This window comes from Octodon degus, unplaced genomic scaffold, assembly GCF_000260255.1.
Source record: "Octodon degus isolate 3935 unplaced genomic scaffold, OctDeg1.0 scaffold00002, whole genome shotgun sequence".
NCBI classification, from domain to species: Eukaryota; Metazoa; Chordata; class Mammalia; order Rodentia; family Octodontidae; genus Octodon; species Octodon degus.
In genome coordinates this window covers 15860816-15886943 of record NW_004524578.1, presented here as the reverse complement: position 1 = coordinate 15886943, position 26128 = coordinate 15860816, and the positions used below count along the sequence as shown (strand labels likewise).

The 26128-nt window shown below is 39.4% G+C and overlaps 1 protein-coding gene across 3 annotated transcripts in view; it reads right to left on the bottom strand.

Moving 5' to 3' along the window:
- Nucleotides 1-26128, bottom strand: part of Agbl1 (ATP/GTP binding protein like 1) — a 958008-nt gene that overhangs the window by 398956 nt on the left and 532924 nt on the right. For all 3 annotated transcript variants that reach the window (XM_023710175.1, XM_023710176.1, XM_023710177.1), the window contains one exon: nt 22337-22513. In XM_023710175.1, the coding sequence (XP_023565943.1) occupies nt 22337-22513 (177 nt within the window). The remainder of the gene's footprint in view (nt 1-22336; nt 22514-26128) is intronic.

Sequence of the window (26128 nt, the reverse complement as noted above, 5' to 3'; positions counted from 1 at the left end):
GCATAATAAGGAACAGGTATTTTTCATCAAGTATTGATATGTTAAACTTTAAGTCCCTATAGAACATGATGAAAAAATATTTGAAAATCAGAATATATTTTTAAAAATAGGCATAAAGAACTATATACTTCTTATATTGACACATAAGTCCAAAAATCTAACCATATAAAACCTTGAAGCAGGACAGTCCCACAATATTCCTTTTCCTATAGTTTGCCTTCTTTCACCACCCACTTTATTTTGAACAATCATCTACCCGAGAGACAGCACAGCAGCAACTGGCATGTCATGACAAGCAGCCCGTATTCAGAAGACCAGAATGACAGGCACTCCAAGCATGAAACTACTATTACAGATTACCATCTTCAGTGCATTAGCTTAGTTCACAGGTATCAGTATATATAGTTAATCAGGGTGAGAATCTTTCCAATTAACTGCTAGATCCAAAAACCTTCTGCAGATTCTCAGGATCATTGTCTGGCCTATCTTCTACATAAAACTGTATGGCTTGACATTGTCAGGTTTCCTAGCTCTTCTCCTTTCCCTCTTTTGATTAGTCCTTGAGTTCCTGTTTTCATTTTACTTGTACTATACCTTTCTATTTGAAGAAACACTCACTTATTGATACAGAGATAAATTCAAATATGTTTGATTTTAAAGAAACATTTTCATGTCTTCCACTGCTGATAAGCAATAGGTATTACGCTAACCTCTTGTAAGTAACAATTTTCAACTCTGGATTATATTATGTGAATGGTTAAAAATAAAAGTGCCTGAAGTCACTGAAGAGAGACTGAAAGCTATGTTACATCCTTATCAAAGGCTTTTCCATTTAAAAACATCCTAGTTCCAGTTGATTTCAGTGGGGAAATCAATCAGTGATTTGAGGAGAAAATAGGGCTGATGCTTCACAGAATGTTTACTGAAATATAAGAGAAAGGTTTCCCACATTTTCCAAAACCAACACTGGCCTATGTACAAAGGTTGGCAAAAATTATAAGAAAAGAAGTGCAGCCAAATATACCACTGTGGTAAAAATGCACACACCTTGAGGAAAGGTGGTGGAGTGTTCCTGGGATCGAACCCGGGTCATTTGGCATGTGTAGCAAATGCTGTACTACTGAGCTATAATCCCAACTCTATTAACAACTCTTCAAGAAAATAATTCACAAAATGAGACTCTAGAAACATACAATAGCACAAGTTATGAAAAAATATAGCTGTCAGAAAGCAAGGTTGGATTAGCATTAGAAAATAAGGACTAGGTAGATGAATCTCAGGAACATCATACTGAGCAAAAGAGGTAGAGACCCAAGTGCATATGTTATGATTCTATTTGAATGAAATTCTAGAGGGAGAAATAAAATCTACAGTCCTGTAAAAGATCAATGGTGGCTTAGAGTTCCATGTGGAGAATGAAAGGGAAGGGAGAAAAGAAGGACAAAAGAGGGAAGTTCTTTTTAATCATAGAATGCTAAGTAATAAGCCTGAAGTAATAATGGAGTTCAAAAATTCGAAAGGAATGTTAATCTAGTGGTTTGACAAGATATAGGATGTATACATGGTCTCAAAGTATTTCCCCAGAGAAAAATTATTCATTGCAATGGAGTTCAATAGTAACTTTACAGTTCAGAAACCTGGTGCACAATTCCATAGCCACATGATTAAACTCAGCATCTCTACTATTGCGACAAACACTCAGTAAGATGCCTTAAGAAGAGCCGACGTTACCTTGGTGTACCTGACGAAGATATATGAACTCAGCCTAACAAGGAGGAAACAACTGGACAAGTCCAAGCTAAGGGGAATTTTTCAAACATGCCAAAGTTAAGAAAGATCAGTAAAAGAGAAATTGTTTTAGTTTAAAGTAAACTAAAAAGACTGAAGAAAATGTGAGGAGTGATATTGGATTAGATTCAAAACAAAGAATATTTCCAACATATTCTTTTGGGCTAATTGATAAAATTTCATTATAGACTCCAGATTAGATGATAATACCGTAGCAATATTTATTTTGTCCTTTGGTAGTTTTACTGTCACAGTGAATATTTTACTATTGCCCTATAAGAGATTGTCTTGATTTTAGAAAATACATATAGAAGGAAATACACACCAAAAGGATACAGTGTATAAATTACTCTCAAAAGATTTGGAGAAATATGTGGACGCATGCCCAAAAAAAGTAGATTGCAAAAAGAGGCAGATTTACCTTCAATAGATCTAGAAAAGAAGCATCATGTATCAATCAGCATAAAATGAGAACTATTCACAAATTCAGGTAATCATCAATTCAAACCACTATAAAAGGTTATAAAAGTGATAGATTTTAAAAGAATACAAATTATTATATTTATTATTATTATTATTATTATTATTATTTATTTTTGTATTTTAGAGAAGGGTCTACAGGGTGTTCAGGGTGTCCCTACTAGATTGGACTGGTAGTGATCCGCCTGTTTACAGTCTCCCAAGAGCTGGGATTACAGGCACATGTGACCACACCCAGTCTCGATTGCCATCTCATTGTGCACCCAGGGGCGGGGCAGACACAGCAGGTCCAGGGATCGAACCCCCAGCCCCTGTGCCTGCTTGAAGGTGCTTTAATTCACTGAGCTATTTGGCTGGCCCTAGAATACAAATTATTGATATTTTAAATAATATGCCCTTACATGCCTATATATTTAGTAAAAAAAAAAAAATATATATATATATATATATGTATAGACATACTATATATGTGTATAATGCAATATATATTACATGAAAATATGTTTCATATTTTGTACAATATATTTTACATTTTTATGTCATACATACTGCATATTTCAAAAAATGTGAAAATCATAAACGTAAATATATAGGTAGAGAAAGTTTGATGTTTTTATAGCTTTTCTTGATAGCACATTCTCAGTTTTCTCAGTGAACACTGGAAACACATATTTGCAATCAAAGAACTGACAAAAGTTTCACTAGAAGGGAAAAACCCCTGTTCCCCTGGGAAGACTCACGATGAGTAAATATGGTCTTTATTTCGTTCTTGCTGTTTCCTAGCAGCCTCAGGATCAGCTCTTGCTGGAGAGGAGGAACTGAAAGGAAGCTCAGAAGGAATCAAAAGGAGCCTGCACAGATTGCAGGTATCCAGCTCTGCTCAGAAGGAAGTCTGTGGTGCCCATCTCAGAGGGCCTGGCACACGCTGCAGGAGCTGCATGAACCAGATTGTGAATGCTGGGCTGTCTGACCCCAGGCAAATGAGCTCTATGTGTATGTGAGCTTCAGGCTTATTAAGAGTCAAAAAGCCCAACCCGACAAACCTTAACCCTCCCTGTGGTAATTTCTCTTGTGCAGGTCCAGAAAGCAGGCCTGTTCTTATGGCTACCACTGCCAATTTTCCTCTGGTGAGGCAGGCCATTGTTTGGGCCTGCAAGATTCCTATTGGCTGGGGCCTCCATATAAATGACAACAGGAGGAGACCAACTGTGTCAGAGAGCCTCTGATAACACCTTCAAGCAGCAAGGCTCCCCATGCTCAGATGCTATTCTCTACCACTGCAGGGATTATGCGCCCCTTAGTAAAGAAGGGGACCCAAGATCACTCTGATTTTAAAGATCATGATGTATTAATGTAGAATTATAAAATGTTTTATGAATTTTATTATTTATAAATGCAATTAATTGGGCAGTTAAACAAATATATTTGCTTTCACTGGATGAATTCGTATTTAGAATCACAAAGATTTGTGCTCTTATAAATGCAGAGACAAATCAACTAAAGGACAGTGTCCAGAGGACAGTAGCCATACAGGCCTATAGAGGAGCTAGATGCTTCCTCCTGATGGTCAGCTTGAATCACTATTCAGTGTGTCTCCAATTCTCGCAGCTCGGCTACTGCTGCACAGTTACCATGCAGGTTCTGGTAGCAGCATCTTCCCTTTCTGGCTCACTTTTGAGGTTTTCCATGACCAGGGACCTTAGCCAGTACATTCATGTCTCTTTCCCTCCCAAGCATTGATTTCTGATTCCTGAATTTGCCTCAGTTTACACTGCCAGGGAAATCCTCAGCTAAGAAGTACCACAACTACTGCAGAAAAGGCTGCCTCTTCATGGTCCTAAACTTAATGAGCAATTGAGCAACAGCAATCCCAGCAGCACGTTCTTCCCTCTTCAAGGAAATCCACACCTTCTGCCTATAGAATTAGAGCTATACTTGATACCAGCCTCTCTATGAACCTTATCTGATATCCCCATAAAGCCAAATACAGTATCTTTCTTCTCCAAGCAATGATAGTGCGCTGACTGTAATTCTATCTACCTCACAGTGTCATTGCCTGGCACATCATGTCAGTGTAGCACTCCCCAAAGAGGCAAAAGAGAACAGGAAAGAACAGGGATGGCCAGCAGTGCAACTTGGTTTGAATCCCTGATTCCTCATTTGATTTCTATGTGACTTTAGATAAATTATTGAACCTCTCCACACCTCAGTTCTCTCGTCTGGAGAATTAAGACAAAACTAATGTGTATATTAGTAAGGTGCGGTAGAGAGTGAAGTGAGACCCCGTGGTTCATATGCTAAGTGAAGTGGATGATAAAGCAGTAAAAGACCCAGGGGAAAGACATGAGCCTGGCGGGTATGGATCCTGCCCCTTCCATCTGATCCTCTTGGTGATTTACAACATGGTATCCAATTGTCCTCTGCCATAATTTCTTTATCCTAAAAGTTAGATGATAAAAATAGAAACTACCTTAGAGATGTATGTCAAAAGTTAATCAGACACATGCAGACACAAAAAACATAGAGCAAACTCTAATAGATATAATATTTATTATTATATAAGCCAAGGCCAGGGCAAGTAACCTCACAACAAATATTTAAATAGCATTATCTGTTATCATTTATAGCCATGAAGGCTTATTATATAACATTAGAAACTAGTCTGCTTGAAGGGCCCCGAGATAGCTCAGCAGACTAAGCACCTACTTAGGCAAGGACAGAGACCAGGATTTGATCCCCAGCACCACATGCCATGCCAGCCATGGGGACTGGGCATGGTGGCACACACCCTTAATCCCAACAGTGCTTGGAAGCTGAAAACAGGAGGACCACTACAAGTCTGAGCTGCATAATAAGACCCTATACCAAATACATTTTTAAAATATTACTTAGCTTGAATAACTTTTTTTTTAAATGTATTTTAGCACAGGCTCTACAGGGTCTAACTACATAGATCAGACTCAGTGATCTGCCTGTGTTCAGCCTCCCAAGAGCTGGGATTACAGGGGTGCACCACCACACCCAATCTCAATGGCCATCTCAGAGCACCCCTGGGGTAGGGCCAGCACAGAACACCAGGGATCGAACCCCAGGCCACTTGGTCTGCCTAAGCAGTCACTTTAATCTGCTGAGCTATTTTGCCAGCCCTAACTTGTTTTTAAAACATTTATTTATTTATTTATTTATTTATTTATTTATTTAATAGAGTACACAGCTTGGACTCATAGTGATCCTCCTGTCTCAGCCTCCCTTTGTGCAGAGATCACAGGACTACAGACGTACATCAGCATGCCTGTTTCAAAGCCAGCATGGCATGCCAGGGTCCCAGGGCCAGCACAGCATGAGGCATAGGGATCGAACTCGGGTCCTTGTGCTTGCCAGGCAAGTGCTTAGACTGCCCAGCTATCTCCCCTTCCCAAAAACTTGTGAATTACATGGGCTACAAGAATAAAATAGAGACATAGAGCACAAATCAGGAGGAAGAGGAGAGGAGAGATCATGACAATAGCCTTGTCCCTTCTTTCTGTGTCCAAACCAAAGTACGGAGTAAGACAACACTTTATCCACAGTAATGACAGCAGAATACAGAATGTGGTTGCCCATCCGTAACCACCTTCCTCCTGACCCTCATAGTCATCATAGAATTTCTGAGGCCCAATAGCTCACCATGGCTAAGATTTGCTAATCATTCCTTTGAATCTACTCTGAAAGCAGTTTGTGGATTTCATGCTTGGTTTTCAGTATTTGCAAAATTTAAATAAGTAGGAGGTGAAAGAATTGCCAAAGAATTGTGCTCTGGGAAAAACATTTCTTGCACTCCTTGACTATTTTACATTTATAGACTTGAAACTTATTGGTTTGGCCATTGCTTTTATTTTACTCCACTTTCTGCTAAATGCATCTCTATCATCACCTTCATCTGCCTCCATTCCTCAAACTTTGTAGCATGAGCACCAACCACATTTCCAGTTTTGATCTCTACACTGTTTGCCTCTCTCAGGGAAAGGGATAGCCCAACAAGTTTACATTTCCTAACTGAAACATCATGGAACTTCTCAGAAATATTTCCAAAACACTATAAAGTTCAGAAACTACAAAGGCTGAGGGTATGAAAGATCACATACACTGTTATATGTTTTACAAAACATGGTAAGGTAGATTAAAATTTCTTTCAGAGTTGGCAAGTAACTGGAAATTATGTAATTCATTGTTCTGATTTTTCCGATATAGAAGTCATGACTCCAGTTGAGGACCTGGGCAGCTAAACATTTATACATAAGCAATGGTTCTCAGTGGTGATTTTGACGGACAAGGGGCAACTGCCGTTATATATCTATATATAGTTTTTAATTCACAACTATAGGGTTCTTTCTGTGACTCCATGGGAAAAGATTAATGATGCTACTAAACATCCTACAATATGCAGGTCAACTCTCTTTTCTCTATGTGCCCTTGGACATGTTACTCAACTGTTCTCTGCCAATAGTCGGGTAATACAACCAATAACAATAATAAAATTATCAGCTCAAAATATTAATAGTTCTGATTTTGACAAATTCCAAGCTAGAGAGATCACCTTGTTTCAGTAATACCTTCACATATATTCATAGTTCTTAGATAAGAATTTTATTATCCAAATAAAATTCACAGCTTGTGTCCTTGATGAAGAGAGGAAGTGTGCTGTTTTCCATTCTACCACTTTCCTTTTCAACTTCTGTAATATTTCATGACCAGACCTAGCAGTGGGCTTATTCCTGTGCCTGTCAGGACAGTGAGGAAGTAGATATTTCATAGAGATTTGTGGAGGAAGAAGACTTTGTTCCTGGGTTTTATGTGTGGTTTGAGCATGACAGCTGCACTCAACTCGTTCGCGGGTGACTGAAGAGTGTCAGAGGAGTGTTGGGATGCGCAAATTGATTTGTTATGGTCACTGGCGGTGGATGGCGTGGTAAATGAGATTTCAAATGACTGCTAAAACGCCAATGCAATCTGGAAGTCAATCTGACAGGGGTTGCAATGGCCTCTTCAGAACATTATTTCACAAGAGTTAAAACCAAATCATGTCTATGATATACATCTGAATGAGGAAATGTGTAAGAAATGTTGCTCTTGGAACTTCACATTAGTTGATCTGGGGGTAGGGAGTAGAAAAGAAACCTATTAAAAACAAGAAACGATTCAATTTGAGGAAAAAATTAAAATAAAAGTGGCCATTCCAGTTCTATTCTATCGTTCTTCCTCTCTCTACTGAGTTGCCCAGTCATTCAACTTTATGTACTATATGGGTGTTACTCACCTTCTCATTGCTACACAAAATAGCTGAGAAAAACACATTGAAAGGAGGAAAGGCTTATTTTGGCTCATGCTTTCAGGGATTTCAGTTAACTGAGTGCATTGCTGTTGGTCTGCAGTGAGGCAGAGCTTTGTGGCACAAGGGTGGTGGAGCAGCTTTCATTTCATGGGTCACCTCATTGTTCACTTCACATATAAGCCATAACAATGCACAAGCTAAACAGCCCAAGGAGAAATCCACATCTCACACTGACACTAAGCAAGAAGATAAAGCCAAGCCGGGTGCTATTGGCTGAACACTAGTTTTAATTTTGGTTTCCATTGTTTTTCCAAAACTTTGACCTAGCGATTCCCCTTTCAGAACTCTCTCCCAATTGGAAATATTGGTAGCAAGTGGGAGAAAGTCTACAAATGAAGATCTTCTTCCTAAGGATACATAAGAAAGCAAAAGGTTTGGATGCACCCAAAATGTAAATAATTTTACAGAAATTATAGAGTAGTCAATATAATGTTCAACCAAAATGAAACCATTTTAAGCATAAACTCTTCAGAGCTATGTGGACAATTCTCATGATACCAATGTAATTAAAAATGTAATAACCAACAGACATCTGTACATATTGGTCACCAGTCTGTTAAATACATGCCTATGTACAAAGTCCAAAAATAAAAAGGAAAGAAAGAAAAGAAAAGAAAAACACATTCAAATGACAAGATAACACATTTATGGGCCATACTGCTTGTCATATATATGGTGGAGGGAGGGTACAGCATGGCTCAGAGTTCTTTTTCAATGCAAAATAATACAAAAGTCTGGTGTTGCATTTCTAGGAAGCTCCTGGTAACAAGAACCTATAATGCAAATTTGGAGTGCGCAGAAGAATAAGCATTAGAATTTAAATTAGGTTGCAGCAAAGATGAGGTCAGTTGGGTCCCATCAGTAACGAGCACATGTTAGAAAGTCTCTCTAAGGTTAACTCAGCAATTTCCCATTCTTTCCCATTCATGGTTTGATTGCAGCTTCCAGAATAACAGAAGGAACTGGCCACAGGGTTTATCTATCAAGCCAAATCTTACTGCTTTTGTTTTTTTCTCAACATTCAAAGTGCACAGTTTGCCTGCACATGCTTCACTTCCTGATACTTATGATTATCTAAATATGCCCTGAAGACAATTTCCCTTCTTAAGTTGCCAGTATCAGACCCACTCCAGAAATCTGAAAGTCACTGTAGACTCCTAGGCTTCCTGCTGTTTTATCCCTCACAACCCCCACCAACTCATTAATGCATCCAGGCAACGCTAGCTCTTGAATATCTCTTGAATGTGTTGCTTCCCTTTTCTCCCCTTCTTCAGGCAATGAGCTATGCAATTGCCTGCTGACCGAGCTCCCTGCAACAGGCCCATTCACACATAGATGTTTAAAGACCATTATGGTCCTTGTGATCCTCCTCTCTTCTGAAGAAAGATTTGTACTAATAGTGTTTGGACAGGACATCATGTCTGCATCTTGTACTATGAATAACTACTATGAAGACAACAACATGCCATGTATTAGTTATTGTAACTGTCCTACTAACCTGTTTTGAAACTGTCTCATTGCTATTTATTTCTCAATCAATCAATCAATCAATCAATCATAACAGTGCACTCCTATCATCTTTGAAATAAGTTCCAACCCCTTTAAGATGACACATAAAGCTTTTGTTTTTAAAAAGCTAACTATTGCTTATTTCTACTACAATTCTTCCATGAGTGTCTGAAAATTGAGTCATATTATCAAACAGATGACATTTTTCTCAGTGCAATTATGCTGAATTGGGGAAAGTAGAAATAAGAGTTTTCTCAATTTTGGCACTATGATAATTTTAATGTAATCTAATGTCACATTCACAATGTTAAGTCATAGTCCTTATTCAATTCACTTTATATTAAAAATAAGTAAAACTCCTTAAATATTATTATAAACTTTCTTAAAGTTAAATGATTTTGTTTTAAACAAATGAAGATCTCCTCAGCTATCCATATTAAGTTCATTTTCTTGAAATTTTGCCCAGAATTCCATTTTGCTAAGATCTTTTTAGACACAAATTATGTCATATAATGTAATAACTGCTTGACACAGATATGGGACATCTGAAATTTCATCAACATGAAACAAATTGAGGGCTGGCCAAATAACTCAGTGGATTTAAGCACCTGCAAGCAGGCTTGATGGTCAAGGGTTCTATAACCTGGCCTGCTGTGCCGGGCCCGCTCCCGGGGCATGCCGAGATGGCAATTGAGACTGGATGTAGTGGCGCATGCCTATAATCCCAGCTCTTGGGAGGCTGTAAACAGGAAAATCACTACAAGTCCGATCTAGTATTGAGACCCTGAACACCCTGTAAGCCCTTCCCTAAAATACAGGAAAAGAAAGAAAGAAAGAAAGAAAGAAAGAAAGAAAGAAAGAAAGAAAGAAAGAAAGAAAGAAAGAAAGCAAAAGAGAGAGATAAAATTTAAGGAACACTACTGACTAGTTGTTGGGGGTAGGGAATGTCATTGGAATTTTCTCCATTTCCAGTTTCATATTAGTAGACCAATTATAAAATGTATAAGAGATATTAGTAGGTGGGAATGATGGTAAAGTTAAGTACTATGTTGTGTCAGACATTGTAAGAGCTTTACACACATTAGAAGAAGTGAAATCATTAGCCCCTTTTTCTTGCTCAGTAAATTAAAGGTTAAAGAACACACTCAAAACAAATGTCAATAAATAACTCAATAAATGATGAAACTCATGGATAGAAGTACTAAGGTCATATGAATATCAATTACTTTCTCCCATTTTTATTCTCTGTGTCATCCATTTTTCAAACTGACGGTGATATACTTCACTAATCTTCTGTTGGTGGGAATTGGAAAGTGTTTCCACATTTTCACCATTAGCAAGAAATGACATTTATGTACATGTACATTTTGTGTATTTCTGGGATGAAATTTTTGGGAGTAGAACTTCAGGGTCAAAAATCTTGTATATTATTGTTAGATATTATCAATTTTTGCTATAATTTTTATAATTAAAATATTAAGAGCTTATTGGAAATTATAGTGAATATACCTTAGGAGCCACTTCAGAAGCCACAGTGACATTAGCTCCTGGGCAGCTGGTGGTGAGCTTTGCTGTGGTGCCACCAGTTCTGGTCAGGCCTCAGAGTTCCTTCCAGTCTGGGTTACTAATGACATGCTGCTAGGAGCTCCTATCTGCCACTACTGTGTTACCAACACAAACAGCCTCACATGGAGACTGTCTCGCTTCCCCAGCACTCAGCTTGGAAGAGGAGCAGGAGGACAGGCTAGATGAAGCAAAGTGAAGAAGTTATTTCATCTACAGGAACCAGGAAGCTGAGGTGTTACACAGAACACAGGTAGCTACTCAATCCTTCTTCCTTCTTCTTTGCATGCAACTCTCCAGAAACATCCTGCAGAGCAGGGCAGACCCCTGACGGCTTTAGCCGGTGCAGCAAGGTCACACTCTGCTTTGCTTTGCATTCCACATCCTTCATTCATTTTTCCTCGCCTTTCATTTCCATTTCCTACCATGTTGGGTCAGTGGTAGTTCTTTGTCTCATTGCGGATAGCAAAGTCAATGAAACTGCTTTTGTAAATTACAAAGCACTTTGAAAAGGGAATGGACTTGATGGCTGTGATTTCTGTTATTTTCAGGAATACTTGGGAGAATCTAGCCAGAATTTCATTTGGGACACAATAATTAATCATTAATCTTGTTAAAATTCCACTATTATTTATCAGTTTAAGAAGGATTTTGAAACCTTTTTGAACTTTCTGGTTTGCCTTCAGCAAGGTGCAGCTAACTTTCTGCTCCACAGAGACCCCTGCAGGACATGGGGTGGGCTCTCAAGGAGAGGATGCTGGACCAAGGACCAGCAGGAGGTGCTTGGGGATTCCAGTGTGCTCTGGTCCAGTGCAATGCACACTCCCACACAGTGAATTTTCACTATGAAATTTAGAACTCTGAAATGAAACAGAAGAAGAATTTAAAACAAAAAAACAGGACCAAAGGAAAAACAAGGACTTCCTGACCCTGTCCTGATTTCACACAATTATCTTCTATGTTACCAGCTGTTGCCTTTTGAATTTTATACACACACACACACACACACACACGCACGCACTCTCACACACACAAAACTTGTAGATAATTTGTATTAAAATAAACCAACATTTACCTAAATCCTAAATCATCATCTCCTTCTCCTGTGTTCTTTTACACTCCTTAGATTTTTTTTCCACACAACTCTCTGCTATTTCTACTTATTTAATTATCTGCCTCTCTGGCTGGACTAGAAACTCTGGCAATGCAGGAAGCTGTCAATTCCACTCTCTATCATAGTCTTGGCACTTAACATATTGTAGATTTAAAAAACCCGTTTCTTAAATGATGAATGAATAAATAAAAAGTAAAGATGACATGACCACATATCCGGCCATGGTTAAGTATTTTCAGTTTTCTATGTATCCGCAGTCTTTAACTTCAGTTCAAAGTAGATACCTATACATATCTGTTGAATGATGAAACCGTTATAAATTTAAATAAAATATCTGATGTCTATCTTCTAAGAACAGAGGTCAAATGTTTCTAAAATGTTTATAGCCATTTACATTCAGGGAACATGGGCATATAAAAGGAATTACTTCTTTAAAAAATAGAAATCATTACCATTGTTCTATTGAAATGAAGACCTAATGGAGAATGTCAAAGAACTGGTTTGAGGACTTGAACCTTCACCTGCCTCTCCTAGCCAGCGAAGTAAGGCAGTTTGGCGTTCACCTCTCCTTTTAGGGACCACCGTGTGGATCACACTTGCTGATCTGGACTCTTGCTTCCTCAGCACATTTATATTGTGATACTTTTTCAAGGGCTCAAGCATGCACCCAGCACCGATGAAAACCATTCAAAGTTGAAGCAACCCTGTTTTCCTATGCTACAAGCTACATAAAACCCTGGCTTAAACCAGTGCTTTCTTTGGCTTTAGATTTCTGATCCTTAAGGGTGTCTGGTTTATTGCACTTATGCTGATCACATGGGGAGAGCAAGATTTACAGAGATAAAACATCTTTCTTCTTCTTGGGCATTGGAAGCCAAATTATTTTTAGAGAATCAGAGGTCATTTGAGGCTTATGGGATTATTCCAAGTGTCAGATTTCCTCCTCGTTTTGATACTAGAGTCATTTTCTACAGTGTCATTTAAAATTCAAGGCTGCTAGGGCTTCAGTAATCCCAGGAAAGGCCCCTGCTGGCAACCTTATTAACATCCCTGCTTTTTGATTTTTACTTAATTCCTTTTAATACTCTATTAAAATGCTGACAGATATTATGAAGCTGAGAGCTACAAAATGAGGACGATACTTCTCCACATCATCAAGCTTTTAGTGAGTTAATAAACTACTTGTGATGTGCTTTGAGATCATACAGAAAGCAGTTTTTTAGAAAAAGAATAGAGAACAAGACAACACGTGCTGAAGCACAGTTAAGATGTGAAAGTATTGACATAAACGGTTCAAATAATCTTCCACCAAAATGATGGAGTAGCATCTGAATTGCATATTTGTTTTCTACAAAGGAATAAAACGACATTCCAGCGGCTAAATGAGCATTTGAAAAACAGTCCTCGTTTCTAAGCTTTAGAGAGGGAAAGGCTGTTAGAGACTATGGGTGCAAAGAGAAAAGCTCATGTAACATTAAAATGTTAGCACAGATCACCAAAATGTCTCCTATTTGGGACTACTTTCAGCTTTGAAATCATAGCCACATATGACATCTCATTTTAGATGAAAAAAGAATGTTCTGGGAGCAATACCTTTGAACTTACAAAAGAGCACACTCCAACTTCCTTTCTTTAACTCCCAACCTTTTTCAAACTTCTGTGCATCCCGAATGATCAGGAATGTTCTAAGTCAATAGCTGCTCAAAGTTCCTGGAGGGCAAATTTCCTTAAAATGCAGATTCTGATCCAGCAGGTGGGACTCAAGTTTCTGCTTTTCTAACAAATACGACCGCTAACCTACCATCTGTGAGCAAAACCATCCTGAGAATATTAGGGTCCCATGTAATCACAGCAGATTTAGCTAGAAGTTACAGCAGATAGATTTAGATGGAAGTTAACCAAATAAACACTTCAAGAGATGTGTCATTGTTCCTGTGTGAATTGTTATGCAGGAGAAAATACTCAGCAGTTTATATGCTCCTGTTGATTTTCACAAAATCAATCTGAGCACTTCTAGAGCTAAGCAAAATCTAAGAAGCTGTGAAGGGCCTTGAAGAGATCTTGGATTCTATAGACATGAGCTCTGAATCTCTTTGGAGTCACATAACCTTTTAAGAATATCTTTAACTACAGGTACTCTCCCCAGGAAAATGAACACTTAGCCAATCAAATAATTTTGCATGGCTGTATCTTTTTCTAGACTCTTGAAACTTCACATGAGAAAAAAACTTCAAAGACAGAAATTTAATGAGTCCTGACGTGGGGTGTCATAGGAGCTAGGAAAAATCAACAAAGAAATCAAAACATTTATAAGTTTTCTTTGGGAATTTTTAAGAACTAATGTAGTTACTTAATAGCACAGACAAAGAAAAAAGTGGAGACAGCAAACTTTTTGAAACTTCATGAGAGATTTTTTTTTCTGCAGCCTAAAGAGAATCAGAACGAAGACAACCAAAGTTAATTTCAAAATCAAGTTGCTCTCTCCCTTGGTGATGGGGCCCTGCATCACCAGTCTCTGAATGTCTGGGTAGACTTGCTAAAATCATGGCATATCCCAAACCAAGAAATCTCTGGAAACACAGCTCTGAAATCTGCACTGTTTAAACTTTGAGGGTGACTCGAATCGACACTAGAGATTGAGGGGGTTCCTCAAACTTTTCTTAGTTTAGGTTACTAGATGTTATATTTCAGATTACATTAACAAATATAGGGCCACGCAGATAGCTCAGCAGACTACAGTGCTTGCTTAGGCAGAGCTCAGCAACCAGGGTTCAATCCCCAGCGTGCCTTGCCAGACCCATCCCCAGGGCATGCTGAGACAGGGACTGAGACTGGGTATGATGGCAGGAGCCTATAATCCCAGCTCTTGAGAGGCTGGTCACTATGAGTCCGATCTGTATAGTAAGGCACTGTAGATTCTGTACTAAATACATTAAAAATAATAATAATGTGTTCTTTCTCCTTTATTTGAAGTCTAGAGTGAATTAAATCTATATATTCAGCAATTTTTGAAGAAATTGAAACCAGTTTCCCATCCTGTTCTCACTCTTCACTCCTTCCTTTCTCTTTGCTCATGAGGCTCACAAACTCTTCTCGTCCCGATCCTTTTCCCAAGATATCACGTATGAATTGGCTAAAATATACACTATTCAGCATAAGAAGATTGATAGATAGAATATATGATGGATAGTAAAAGAAGTGTCTCTAGGGTCAGCCAGATAGCTCAGAGGACTGAAGTGCCTGCTTAGGTAGGCTTAGGGACTGGGGCTTGATCCAGAGTGCCATGTTGGCCCTGCCCCAGGGGCCCAATGAGAGGGCAATTAAGACTGGGTGTGGTGAAGTGCACCTATAATCCCAGTGCTGAGCAGGCTGAAAACAGGAGGATTACTATGAGTTCGATCTGTGTAGTGAGACAGTGTACTAAATACACACACACACACACACACACACACACACACACACACAAAAGAACTTTAAAGAGATATCTCTAAGTAATTGACATAGAAAGGGCTTTGGTGTAGGTAATTCTATAAATATAGATATATGGTTCTTTTTTTTATAAAAGTCAAAATCTGTGATTTTCAATCTTGGTTACTATAAAATTGCATAGTCTTTACCTCCACCCCCAAAGACATGTATGTATGTATATATGCATGCATGTATGTATGTATTATGTATTTGGTACAGGGTCTCACTGCTCAACTTGGATTCCTAGTGATCATCCTGTTTTTCAGCCTCCCCAGCACTGGGATTACAGGTGTGCACCACTAAGCCAGGTAAGGGTAGCCAGCTCAGCGCACCTGGGGGCAGGGCCAGCATGGCATTTGGTGCCTGGAATTGAACTCCAGTCCCTGAGCTTGCCTAAACAACACTTAGGCTGCTGAACTACCTTGCTCATCCTTGATTTTAAAGGTTTGACTAAGACAATTATGGTTTCAAGTTGGAGTCTACATCTCTTTATTTCAAGCAGAATATCGCCGTTAATAACTTTATCAATAATAATACAAAGAATAAATTGGTATTGAGTTGAAACAGGTAGCGAGTTTTGGCTATGAAAACAGTAGCAAATGGTGAGACAGTAGCTTCATTCTTTACAACATCTTCCTGGAGTAAGAACTGTGAGGAGCAACATGTTTATCACAAAAACTCAGAACTGTCAAGAGCTGTCACAGGGCCATGGTGCCCTCCTGGGGCACCATGTCTGCCACAGAAAGCTACACTAAAGAATCCACACCTTGCAAATCAAGTATTGAGAACCACTGATGTAGATAGATACAGTTGAAATAGATATGCTATGTATATGGCATTTATATGTGTAAAATGGTATAGCTTGTATCCAGATGGTCCCCCAAACCCATGAGCTCATTGGTGGGGCTTTTTGAGGAGGCTGGATTTAGGGTGTGTGGTAACTAAATTAGTCCATTGATTGATTTAGCATAGTTCTGAGCGTGGAAGATGGGAAGGCCCACCCTGAGTGTGAGAGGCACCACCAACAGATTTGAAGGCTGGCTGTCATATAAGAGAAAAGAAGGCACCAGTTGCTGACTCTTTCCTGTCTTGCCATAGGCCCTTCTGCCCATGGCACCCAGCCTTGAAGCCCACAAGCTATGCACCAAAACCTTTACAAATTGGGATCCAAAATAACTCCTGTCTCCTTTAACTTGTGAGTGTTGGCTATTTTGTCCCAGCAATGACAGTAATCAAGACTATGCTTACAGTGTGGGTATGTGTGTGTACATATGTGCACCTGGTACAAAGATGTTTCTATACCTTAGAATACTTTGGAAAAGAAAATGTTCAGCCCAGCCTGAGCAAGTCCAAAGAGCTATATGAGAGGAATGGGAAGCTTATGGGACAAAGAGAGAAGTCACAAGGAAGTGAAAAAAATATATTAAGTAATATAGGAAGTTGTATATAACAAGCTTAAAGTGCCTGTTTTTATAATGATCTTGCTCCTCCCTTATTTTCTGCTTGTAAAAGCTGCCATTTCATATGAATTACATCCCTCCTTCGCATCCTTATTCTTTTAATCTGGAGAAGTGAGGAGTTCGGGGGGGGGAGATAGGATGAAAGGGAGGAGAGAGAGAATGGTGTGTAGAACAGCCACAGTCACCTAATAGTTGCCAAATTGGTGGCTGAAAAAGAGAATGTCCTACACTGAAAAAATATCCATACTCATAACAAGTTGAATAAGATTTTCAGGGCTTTACCATCATGCTTGTCACCTACATATAGATGAACCCATAAATCTCTTGGGTAACAAGTAAAGTCAGTGCTTGTCAAGCATAGTTTGACAGAAATCATATGCATCAATTAATTTTAATTATATCATCCTCATATTTAAAAACTGTGCCTCAGAGGGACTCACCCATTGCCCCAGATCTACCTGATATGATGCAAAAATGCAATAAGAATAATAAAAGATAAGTTGCCATGAAGGATCCTCAAAATAATCTCTTTCAGTTCTATAACATTTATCCTATTATCGTTGCCACTTTCTGAAGCAGTTCTGGAGTCTTCTTTCTATAGTGTCTTTAGTTGTGCTGTTGTGGCTATCTTAACATTCTGACTCAGTTCAAAACATTGATCTTTCATGGTCACTTTCACTTTAGGGAAGAGACTGAAGATTTGCAATTCCAGGTCCATTGGATAAGACTGATGAGTATACAGTATAATCGTAATCACTGGACAGAAATTATTGGAAGAGCTGTGAGTCAAGTCAGGACATTGAGTCTGTCACAAAATAACATTCACAAGGACTTGCAGAACTGCTTCAGAAAGTGGCAGGGATGAGGGCATAAGTGTATTTGAAGAGAGGGGGAGTACAGTATTTTAGGAAGGGTTAATGGCAACATGTCTTGTACTGTAATGTATTTTTAGCTAACCAGCCACACTTTCATGATCACGGCTTGTGCTTAATGGTGGCCAAATGAAGAAGCTCCGGACTCCCTTCCCTGGTCACACTCTAGCATTCAGAAAGGAAAGATTCCAGTGGCAAATCTGCCTGGCTACAAATCCAGGCTGTAAAATTTAGTACCAGGGTGACTTTGAGAAAGTGATTTAACTTCTTAGGCTAAGTAAGCTCCTGAAATTCATCCCTATCAAACCATCTTCAACAATTTAAGTGCCAAATTCCAACATTCATGTCTTTTAATCTAAACCTTTGTAAAACGCTGTTACAAGGTGCTTTCCCCAGGAAGCACACTCTGAGGCTCTGAGATTTTCATAGAGAAAGACTGTTGTGGAGTGCTCACCACACATCCGAAGTGGCAGGAAAGGAGAACTGAGAAGAAGAGAAGCTGAACAATAGTGCAGCTGCAGCCAAGGCTCCAAATGATCCTGCATGGAGCTTACACACTGGAAAATTCCTTTAGAACTGTCCCAAATGAAGCAATGCGGCCAGGCCTCTGCACCTCCCTGCAGACTGTCTTGCGCGAGGAGCCCAGCTTCCAGCAAGCCACTTCCTTCAACAACAGGTAATGACTAATGATGGACACAGTTAGGAGCATCCAGGACCCATGTGTGCCTGGATCCTAAAAGGGGACCTAAAGGGGAACTGCAGCACCTGCCATGAGTACAGGTGAAGTCTTCCTGCCTGATCATTATCTGTTATTAGAAAGTGGCCATGAGAGATTGCACTCCTGCATTAGAAACACCATACTCTGGAATATAATACATGAGATACTTTTGTGTCATGCATACCACGACAGGTCTGAGGGGGCTCAGCACTGCATGCCACGCCTTCCCTCTCACCCATATGTTGTCCATTCCCACACAGTCGAAGCACTACTAAAAGCTCGTCCTCAAAATGGCTCTGATTCATTCAGTGATCCTTTCTTCTCTTCTAGTTACCCATGGCCATAGAGAATAATCACTTTGCTTCCTGGAAATTGCCATTCATTCATTTCTTCACTCACTGCCTCCATCTGCAGCCATTACACATTTCTAATACCTATTCTATACTGCACTAAGTATTGAGTGTTAAAAAAGTAAAGAGGTTGTAAAGGGCCTTCGCATCATAATAATGGATTTTACGTAGACATAATGAAGACATTTGGGTGGGTTATGGGCCATATCACGACTTGAACAGATTTAGATTACTTAAGAAAACATCAGTGGGGGTTGAGGAAGACGGATCACCTGTGGGGTCCTCAGCACAAGGAATGCCATTCACAGGTGGAGCATTTAAGTGCTGGTAGAGTCGCTTTGCAAACCTCAGCTGAGTCACCCATCTTCTGCCCTTCCTCTAAGTCCACTCTGCAACCCCACAAGTTAGTTGCATTGCCAAGAAGCGAGTCAACAGTCTTCATGGGTGGGAGCATTAACTTTATCCCCCTAAGCCACTAGCAACCACAAGGTTCAAACACATGCCTTTGTATGTGCAAATATACTACGTATATGATCCCGTGTCACAAATTCTCAATGTGAAACACACAGCTGTCCACATAGACTGGACATCTCTAATACATGAGCCCCAAGAGGACACATCATTCCATTTGGGCTTTCTCTTGAACAGCTTCAATAACTTTAGGCCAGTCACTAATATGAAAAGTAAATCTCTCAGTGGGTGGGACTTCCACATTAAATACAAATTATGGATCTAAGTGAATGAATAGAAGCACAGACTGTACTGTAAAGAAATAAAAGCAAGAGAATTTTTTAAAATTAGCCAGCTATCGACTAGAAAATAGAAGAGAAAATACCATATTAATAATAATTATTTGAAGGTAATAGCTTGTGCTCTTTAATATAGTTCCAACATAAATGTCACTGTAAGAAATGATATTTCATTTTACTACTAACAAATCAGGTGCTTAGTGTGCTAGGGGAGAAATGATTGGAACTACTTGAAAGCTACCTTAACCAGAGAAACTGCAAAAATATTTATATCCTTATGAAGGAAGGAAGGAATGCCCCCCGTGAGTGTATTTAGGTGTCCTCCATCTTTTGGATAAATGGTAGGCTAAACAAAAAAGGGAAAGATGACCTTAGAATAATAACCTCACGACCCAACTGGGACACAGATTCCCAATGTACAAAACTCATTTGCAGTATGTGCAGGACGGGAAATTTCCATACTGCTTTATACCTCATAGATTTTATTATATATCCCAAACAAAACTCACCAAAACACCTAACTCTGGGTTGGCTTCTTTCCCTTGTGGGGTGGACCCTCTCATATGTAAAATTATTCTCCACTCCTTTGCTCACTGTCTGTAATCCTGCTCAGCTACTCAATAGTGTTTGTGAGGATAGGAAAACAAAGGGAAGGGGAAAACCCATCCATTCAAAGAGGTGTTTCATATGTAGAATGGAATTTTTTAGACCAAAACCAGGTCTGGCATTGCTAGGATTTTCTCGAGCCAGGTCGCTTCCTATTCTTCCTTCTAGAGACCTCATGTAAAATCCATGTGGAAAATTTCACAAGATAAATGTAGCGTGGCTATCCACAAGCCATTGCACTGGAGGGACCTCTTTCATCCCTAGTCATTTCCAATAGCCATTATGTGCGCTGGATGGAACATGGAGAGCTGATGAGGGCCTGACCTGCAAGCCATTTAGTGTTCAAAAAACTAAAAGGCCCTGGAGTGTCCAGCTGATTTATCATGAGTGGCGGTGATACTCATGTGACTGTTAGACTGAACTGGTGCTTGAAAAAGCAAAGCCAGTGGACGTCACCAATTTGATCCATCTGTGAGAGGTTGCATGGAATGTCTTAAACAAATGTCTAGCCCTTTCCATAAAGAAGCACATAAGTAGACAGACATAATCTATAACCTTAAGGTCTTAGTGTTACAGTATTCCAGACAGTTTTCTCCAACCTTATAAGTTTTGCATGTCAATAGTTTACAGGCTCCTGATGGAGTAACCTCCAAGTACATTCCAGTAAACGTTTATAAAAACTCTTTCATGATACAGAGGAAAGGAACTTGAATGACCCTCTACATTTGATATGTGAGATTCACAGGTTCAAGAAGGTAAAGATAGGAGACTGGGGATGTAGCTTAGTGCCGTAAGCGCCTGTCTGGCAAACAAGTCCTGAGTTTGATGTCTGGTACCGCTTAAGAAAAAAAAAAAAGAAGAAGAAGAAGGTAAAGATAAATTCAGCATTACTATAACAGGAAAAGTAATCTTTTAATATATTATTATTTTTAGGGGGGTTTTTTGTGCGTGTGCCGGATCTCACTGTGCAACTCAGACTTATAGTGATCCTCCTGATTTCTGCCTCCCTATTACTAGGATTACAGGCATGTGCCACCACATCCAGGTTCCATTGCCAGCTCAGCGTGCCTGGGGTCAGAGCCAGTATGGCATGCAGTGCCAGGAATTGAACCCTGGCCCCTGTGTTTACCTAAGCAAGCACTTAGTCTGCTGAGCTATACTGCTGGCCCTGTAATCTTTTAATATTTAACCAATGATCTCAACTCATCTTTTCTCAATGTATACTAATTTGAATAAACATTATTAATTCAGCATAATAACACTCATCCAGTAGCAAAGAATTCTTTGAAGCAACTCTTTAGATTCTTTTGACAGAATCAAGGAGTCAAAATGAGCAGTTTAGTGGCCTAGTGTCAAAAATCTCTGTCCAGGTGGGAAGTGAGATAACGCACACTGCCTGTCCCTCCCACACTCCCTTTGATAGCTAACAGATCCCTACAAGCTCAGGATTACACAAATGCCAGGTGCTTCCTGGCTGCTCCATGAGACTATCAAAGCCAACACATGAGCTTGAACAGTGGTGAGGTCCAGGTATTCACAGGGCTGAATGGAAATCACCAAGGAGTAGACTGTCAGCTTGCCTAAGAAACGTAAAAGAGTCTATTACCCTGGCACTGTCACAGTGTCCCTTATTTATGTTTCTCTATGGGGGATCAGGAAGAGCAGCCAGAACAGCCTGCTGCAGCAGCTATCCAGCTGCTCATGCAGTTAATAGAGCTGTAGAAAGAACATGATTTATACAAGAGCACTTTCCCTCCATACTAGCGCATGAGTTCCAGACCCACTCACTCTGGGAGACCACACCATGTACACATTCCTGTGTTCTGGCAACAGCAGGGTAACACAGAGAGCTGCTGGTCTACATTGACACACAAGACAAATATAATATGTAAAGGTATTGACAGCATCTAGAGATGATCTATGCCCTTTAAGACGCATATGGGAAGAATCCACTTGTTAGAACAGACAATGGTTTTCATGCACATTGCAGAGCCAGACAAAAGTTTGCAAAAGGAAGTAATGCAGTCCGGGAGGTTCCTCGATGCCTGCTGGTTAGGCACATCTGATGCAAGAACTAAATTAGAAAGCATGTACACAGGTCCACCAGGGCCCACAGCAATGATGCAATCACTGAATTAGCTCTTCAAGGCAAAAGGGGAGGACTAGACTCTACTTGGAGCCTTATCCTTCAAAGTGAGAATGCCGGCTAAGCAACCAGGTATTACTCCCCATTTCTGTGCATGTCTGCTGGGCTGGAGGCACAGAGAGTGGCATGCAGCTTCACATACCTTATAGGGGCCCTGGTTGCAGCCACAGTAGCTGCTCTCCATGGTGTAGCTTCTAGACACGCCCATCTCTCTCCACACAACCACCCGGGCAGTGGAGGCTCGGGATTTCTCCACAAGAAAGCTGCAGCTGCTCATAGTGAATGCCGGTGCTAGCTTATCAAGAATTTTAGGAAGAGTCTATGATAAAAAGAAAAATCAAACTAGGATGAGCGGCAGGTGATTAGGAATTTTCATTACAAAATAGATCTTGGCATTTATTAAGCATCTCTATATATCAAATATTGAATATATGCTACAGAAAATAATTTATTAACTTAAGAAATAGATAAATGTTTAGTATTTTGAATAAAAAGTAACAGAGTATCTGGAAAGTTGGGAAAAATAGCTCGAGTCCCACAACTACCAAGTGGCGAGGGTGAGGTCCAAATATCAACCTGGACAACTCGAAAAGCCATCATCTTTTGACTCCACTCGTCTACATCACTGCGGGCCTCTGCTGCACACACACCTTTGGCCCCATGTACTGCTGAGCTGAGCATACTGAAAGTCACCGAGCCACAGGGGCCTGAAATTGGTGCTGACTCCATCCAGCTCCACTGCTTCCTAGTAGGTCAGACTGAGAGCTGTTCGTTCAGCTCAGAGGGCCACTGGGGCCCCTGAAGATTCTTAAGCAAGAGCCCACAGACAGTTCTCTTGTTTCCAGTGAGCACACAATTGCCAAAATGAACTTTTCAGTCTCATTTTCTAAGCTATAAATCTGAGCCTGGATCAATTATAAAACTCCTAAAACTCCATCCTCTCTGGGTTCATATATCCCACCTTTCCTTGAAGTAAAAATGCTTTATTTATGACCACTTAATCTCCATGTAGAAGGCATCTGTAGACTCTTGGCACTGTGATTGACAGAGACAGGGCTTGCAGCCACTGGACCTGGCCCCCAGGGGACAATGACTCAGATTTGATAGGACACGTGCTCCTTGAGTCAGCAGAAATCCTAAGCTTAGGCAGACCCAGAAGTTCTGTGACATTAACAAGAGGTCTCTAACCTCAAGATTGACAGAATGTGTTCAACATAGCGCATAACAGCAAATTATGTATGCTAGACAACAAACAATGAAACTTCAGAATTTTGAAAAATTCATGGGAAAAACATAATGGGTTGATAAGAAAGTGAAAGATTTATTTTTATTTTATTTTATTTTATTATATATTTATATATTTATTTATTTATTTTATTTAGGACAGGGTGTACAGGGCTCACTGTGTAGATCATACTCATAATGATCCTCCTGTTTATAGCTTCCCAAGTGCTGGGATTACAGGTGCACACCACCATGCCCAGTCTCAATTGCCCCTCTCAGTGTGCCCTGGGGGTGGGGCCAGCACAGCAGGCCTGGAGATCGAACCCCTGGACCCTGAGCCTGCTTGCAGGTGCTTTAATCCACTGAGCTATTAGGTCAGCCCAAGATTTATTTTTATTTTTATTTATTTATTTTTGTATTTTAGGGAAGGACCCATAGGGTGTTCAGGGTCTACTACTAGATCAGACTCATAGTGATCCACCTGTTTACAGTCTCCCAAGAGCTGGGATTACAGTTGTGCACCACCACGCCCAGTCTCAATTGCTATCTCAGCAGGCCCCTGGGGCAGGGCCATCACAGCAGGCCCCGGGATGGAGGATTTATTTTTAAATCAATGAAGTTTTGTTAATTTCTAGAATATAGCTCAAATATCAATCTCTTAGGTACTGATCCTCATGTTTAATATAACTGTTAATAACATGTAATCATTAATTATATAGCAAATTATGTACAATAAAAATATACAATGACATAATTATTGCTAGAATTCGTTGTGATCTCTAAATTCTACATAGTCTCCAGGCCTACAGGTCATTTAAAAAATTAAAATTCTCCCTTCAGTATCTAAAATTGTCTCCGAATTGATTTTATCATAGCCAATATTATCATTCCTTTCAATATCTCACCTGGTTTTACCTTCAAAGTTGTCATAATCACAAATTATTATATGTTTATTAGTTTTCTAATGTCCTCTTTTCATTTTGGGAGTTTCATAAATGTAAGTCTGTATCTTATTGACAAGAAAATCTCTGTATATTGAGAAATATGTTGTTTACTGAGAGTGCTTCATAATTATTCAATGAAATGAATAGAATGTGCTACTTCAAACCCTTAGGGAACCATTTACATAAACATAAATATATTATTTATTTATACTGTAGATGAAATGATTGAGAATACCAGGAAGTAGTTTTAGTTAATCAATATTTTACCTTGTTATAAAAAGCATAATCTCTACAAACTGCAGTACCGGGTTTCAGGGTAAATCCTGGAGGATCTGACTGACTTTGTCATACACAAAAGTTACATTTCTTGCTTTATATATGTCTTGCTTTATCTTGGTCTTAACCATCCAGCAGAAAAGTATAAAACCAAGCTATAAAAAATAAAGGCTGAGCTTTATTAAAGCCTCAGCTTAATATGCTGAGCTGTAAAAGGCTCAAATCAACAACTTCTGAAATTGTCAGTCCTATGGATAACCCACTACTATTGTGGACTACTGGACTATATTGGATTATTTTGCTGAATTCATGTACCTACAATATTTAAACGGCAATGGAATACCCATCTCGGACAAAACTAAATAAAAATGTGGGATATAAATGAAGGACATTTTGTATCTGTATATACAAAATAGTTAGGACAGATATAAAGCTACTTTCTCAGTGAGAAGAAAGATTTGAACTAATAGTGTTTGGACAGGATATCATGTCTGCATCTTGTACTATGAAAACTACTCCAAAGACAACAACATGCAATGTATTAATTATTGAAACTGTACTACTAATCAGTTTTGAAACTGTCTCATTGTATTTGTTTTCTCAATAAAATTAATAAAAATTTTAATCATATAATTTAAATGAACTGTCCATTTTTATGTGTTACTGTACTATCTCTCATTCTTCTGTGGTTTCTATAGTTTAGAAAAAGATTTCACTCTGTAAGTGCAGGCTTAGGTTAGAGAAAATTTGAGAGGGAGGAGCAGAGATAATTCCTATACCCCATGCTCCCATGTTGGGACTTTCCCAGGATCAATACCTGATAGCAATGTCCCTTGTTATAATAGAAGCACCTGCCTAACACATGTAACTCAAAGCCCAGAGTGCATTCATGGTGTGTACATTCTCTGCCATTAGACAAAAGGACAGTAACATCAATCCATTACAACATCAAACAGAATAGTTTTGCTGCCCCAAATCCCCCCAAGGGGTCTGCCTAAGCTCAGGATTTCTGCTGACTCAAGGACCATGTGTCCTATCAATATTGACAGCAACCTTCTGCCAATCACACACTCTCTCTCTTACACACACACACACACACACACACACACACACACACACTCATTTTCCTTTTTTCCCCTCAAACCTTCAAACCCCTGAAAGCCATTGATCTTTTATGGGTTTGTCTTTTCCAGAATGTCATATAGGTGGAATCATACTACTTTGTAGACTGACTTCTATCACTAATATCTTTGAAGAATACTTCAGCTCTTGATAGCTCATTTATTTTTAGAACTGAATGATATTTCATGGTCTTGATGTGTCCTAGTTTATGTACCCATTCACATACTGAAGCTTACATTGATTGCATTTAAGATTTAACAATTGTGAATGAAATTGTTATTAACAACTCTGGGAATTCATGTGGACATAAGTTTTCAACAACCCCTTAGGTAAATAGCTAGGAGTGTGTTCACAGGTTTCCATGGTAA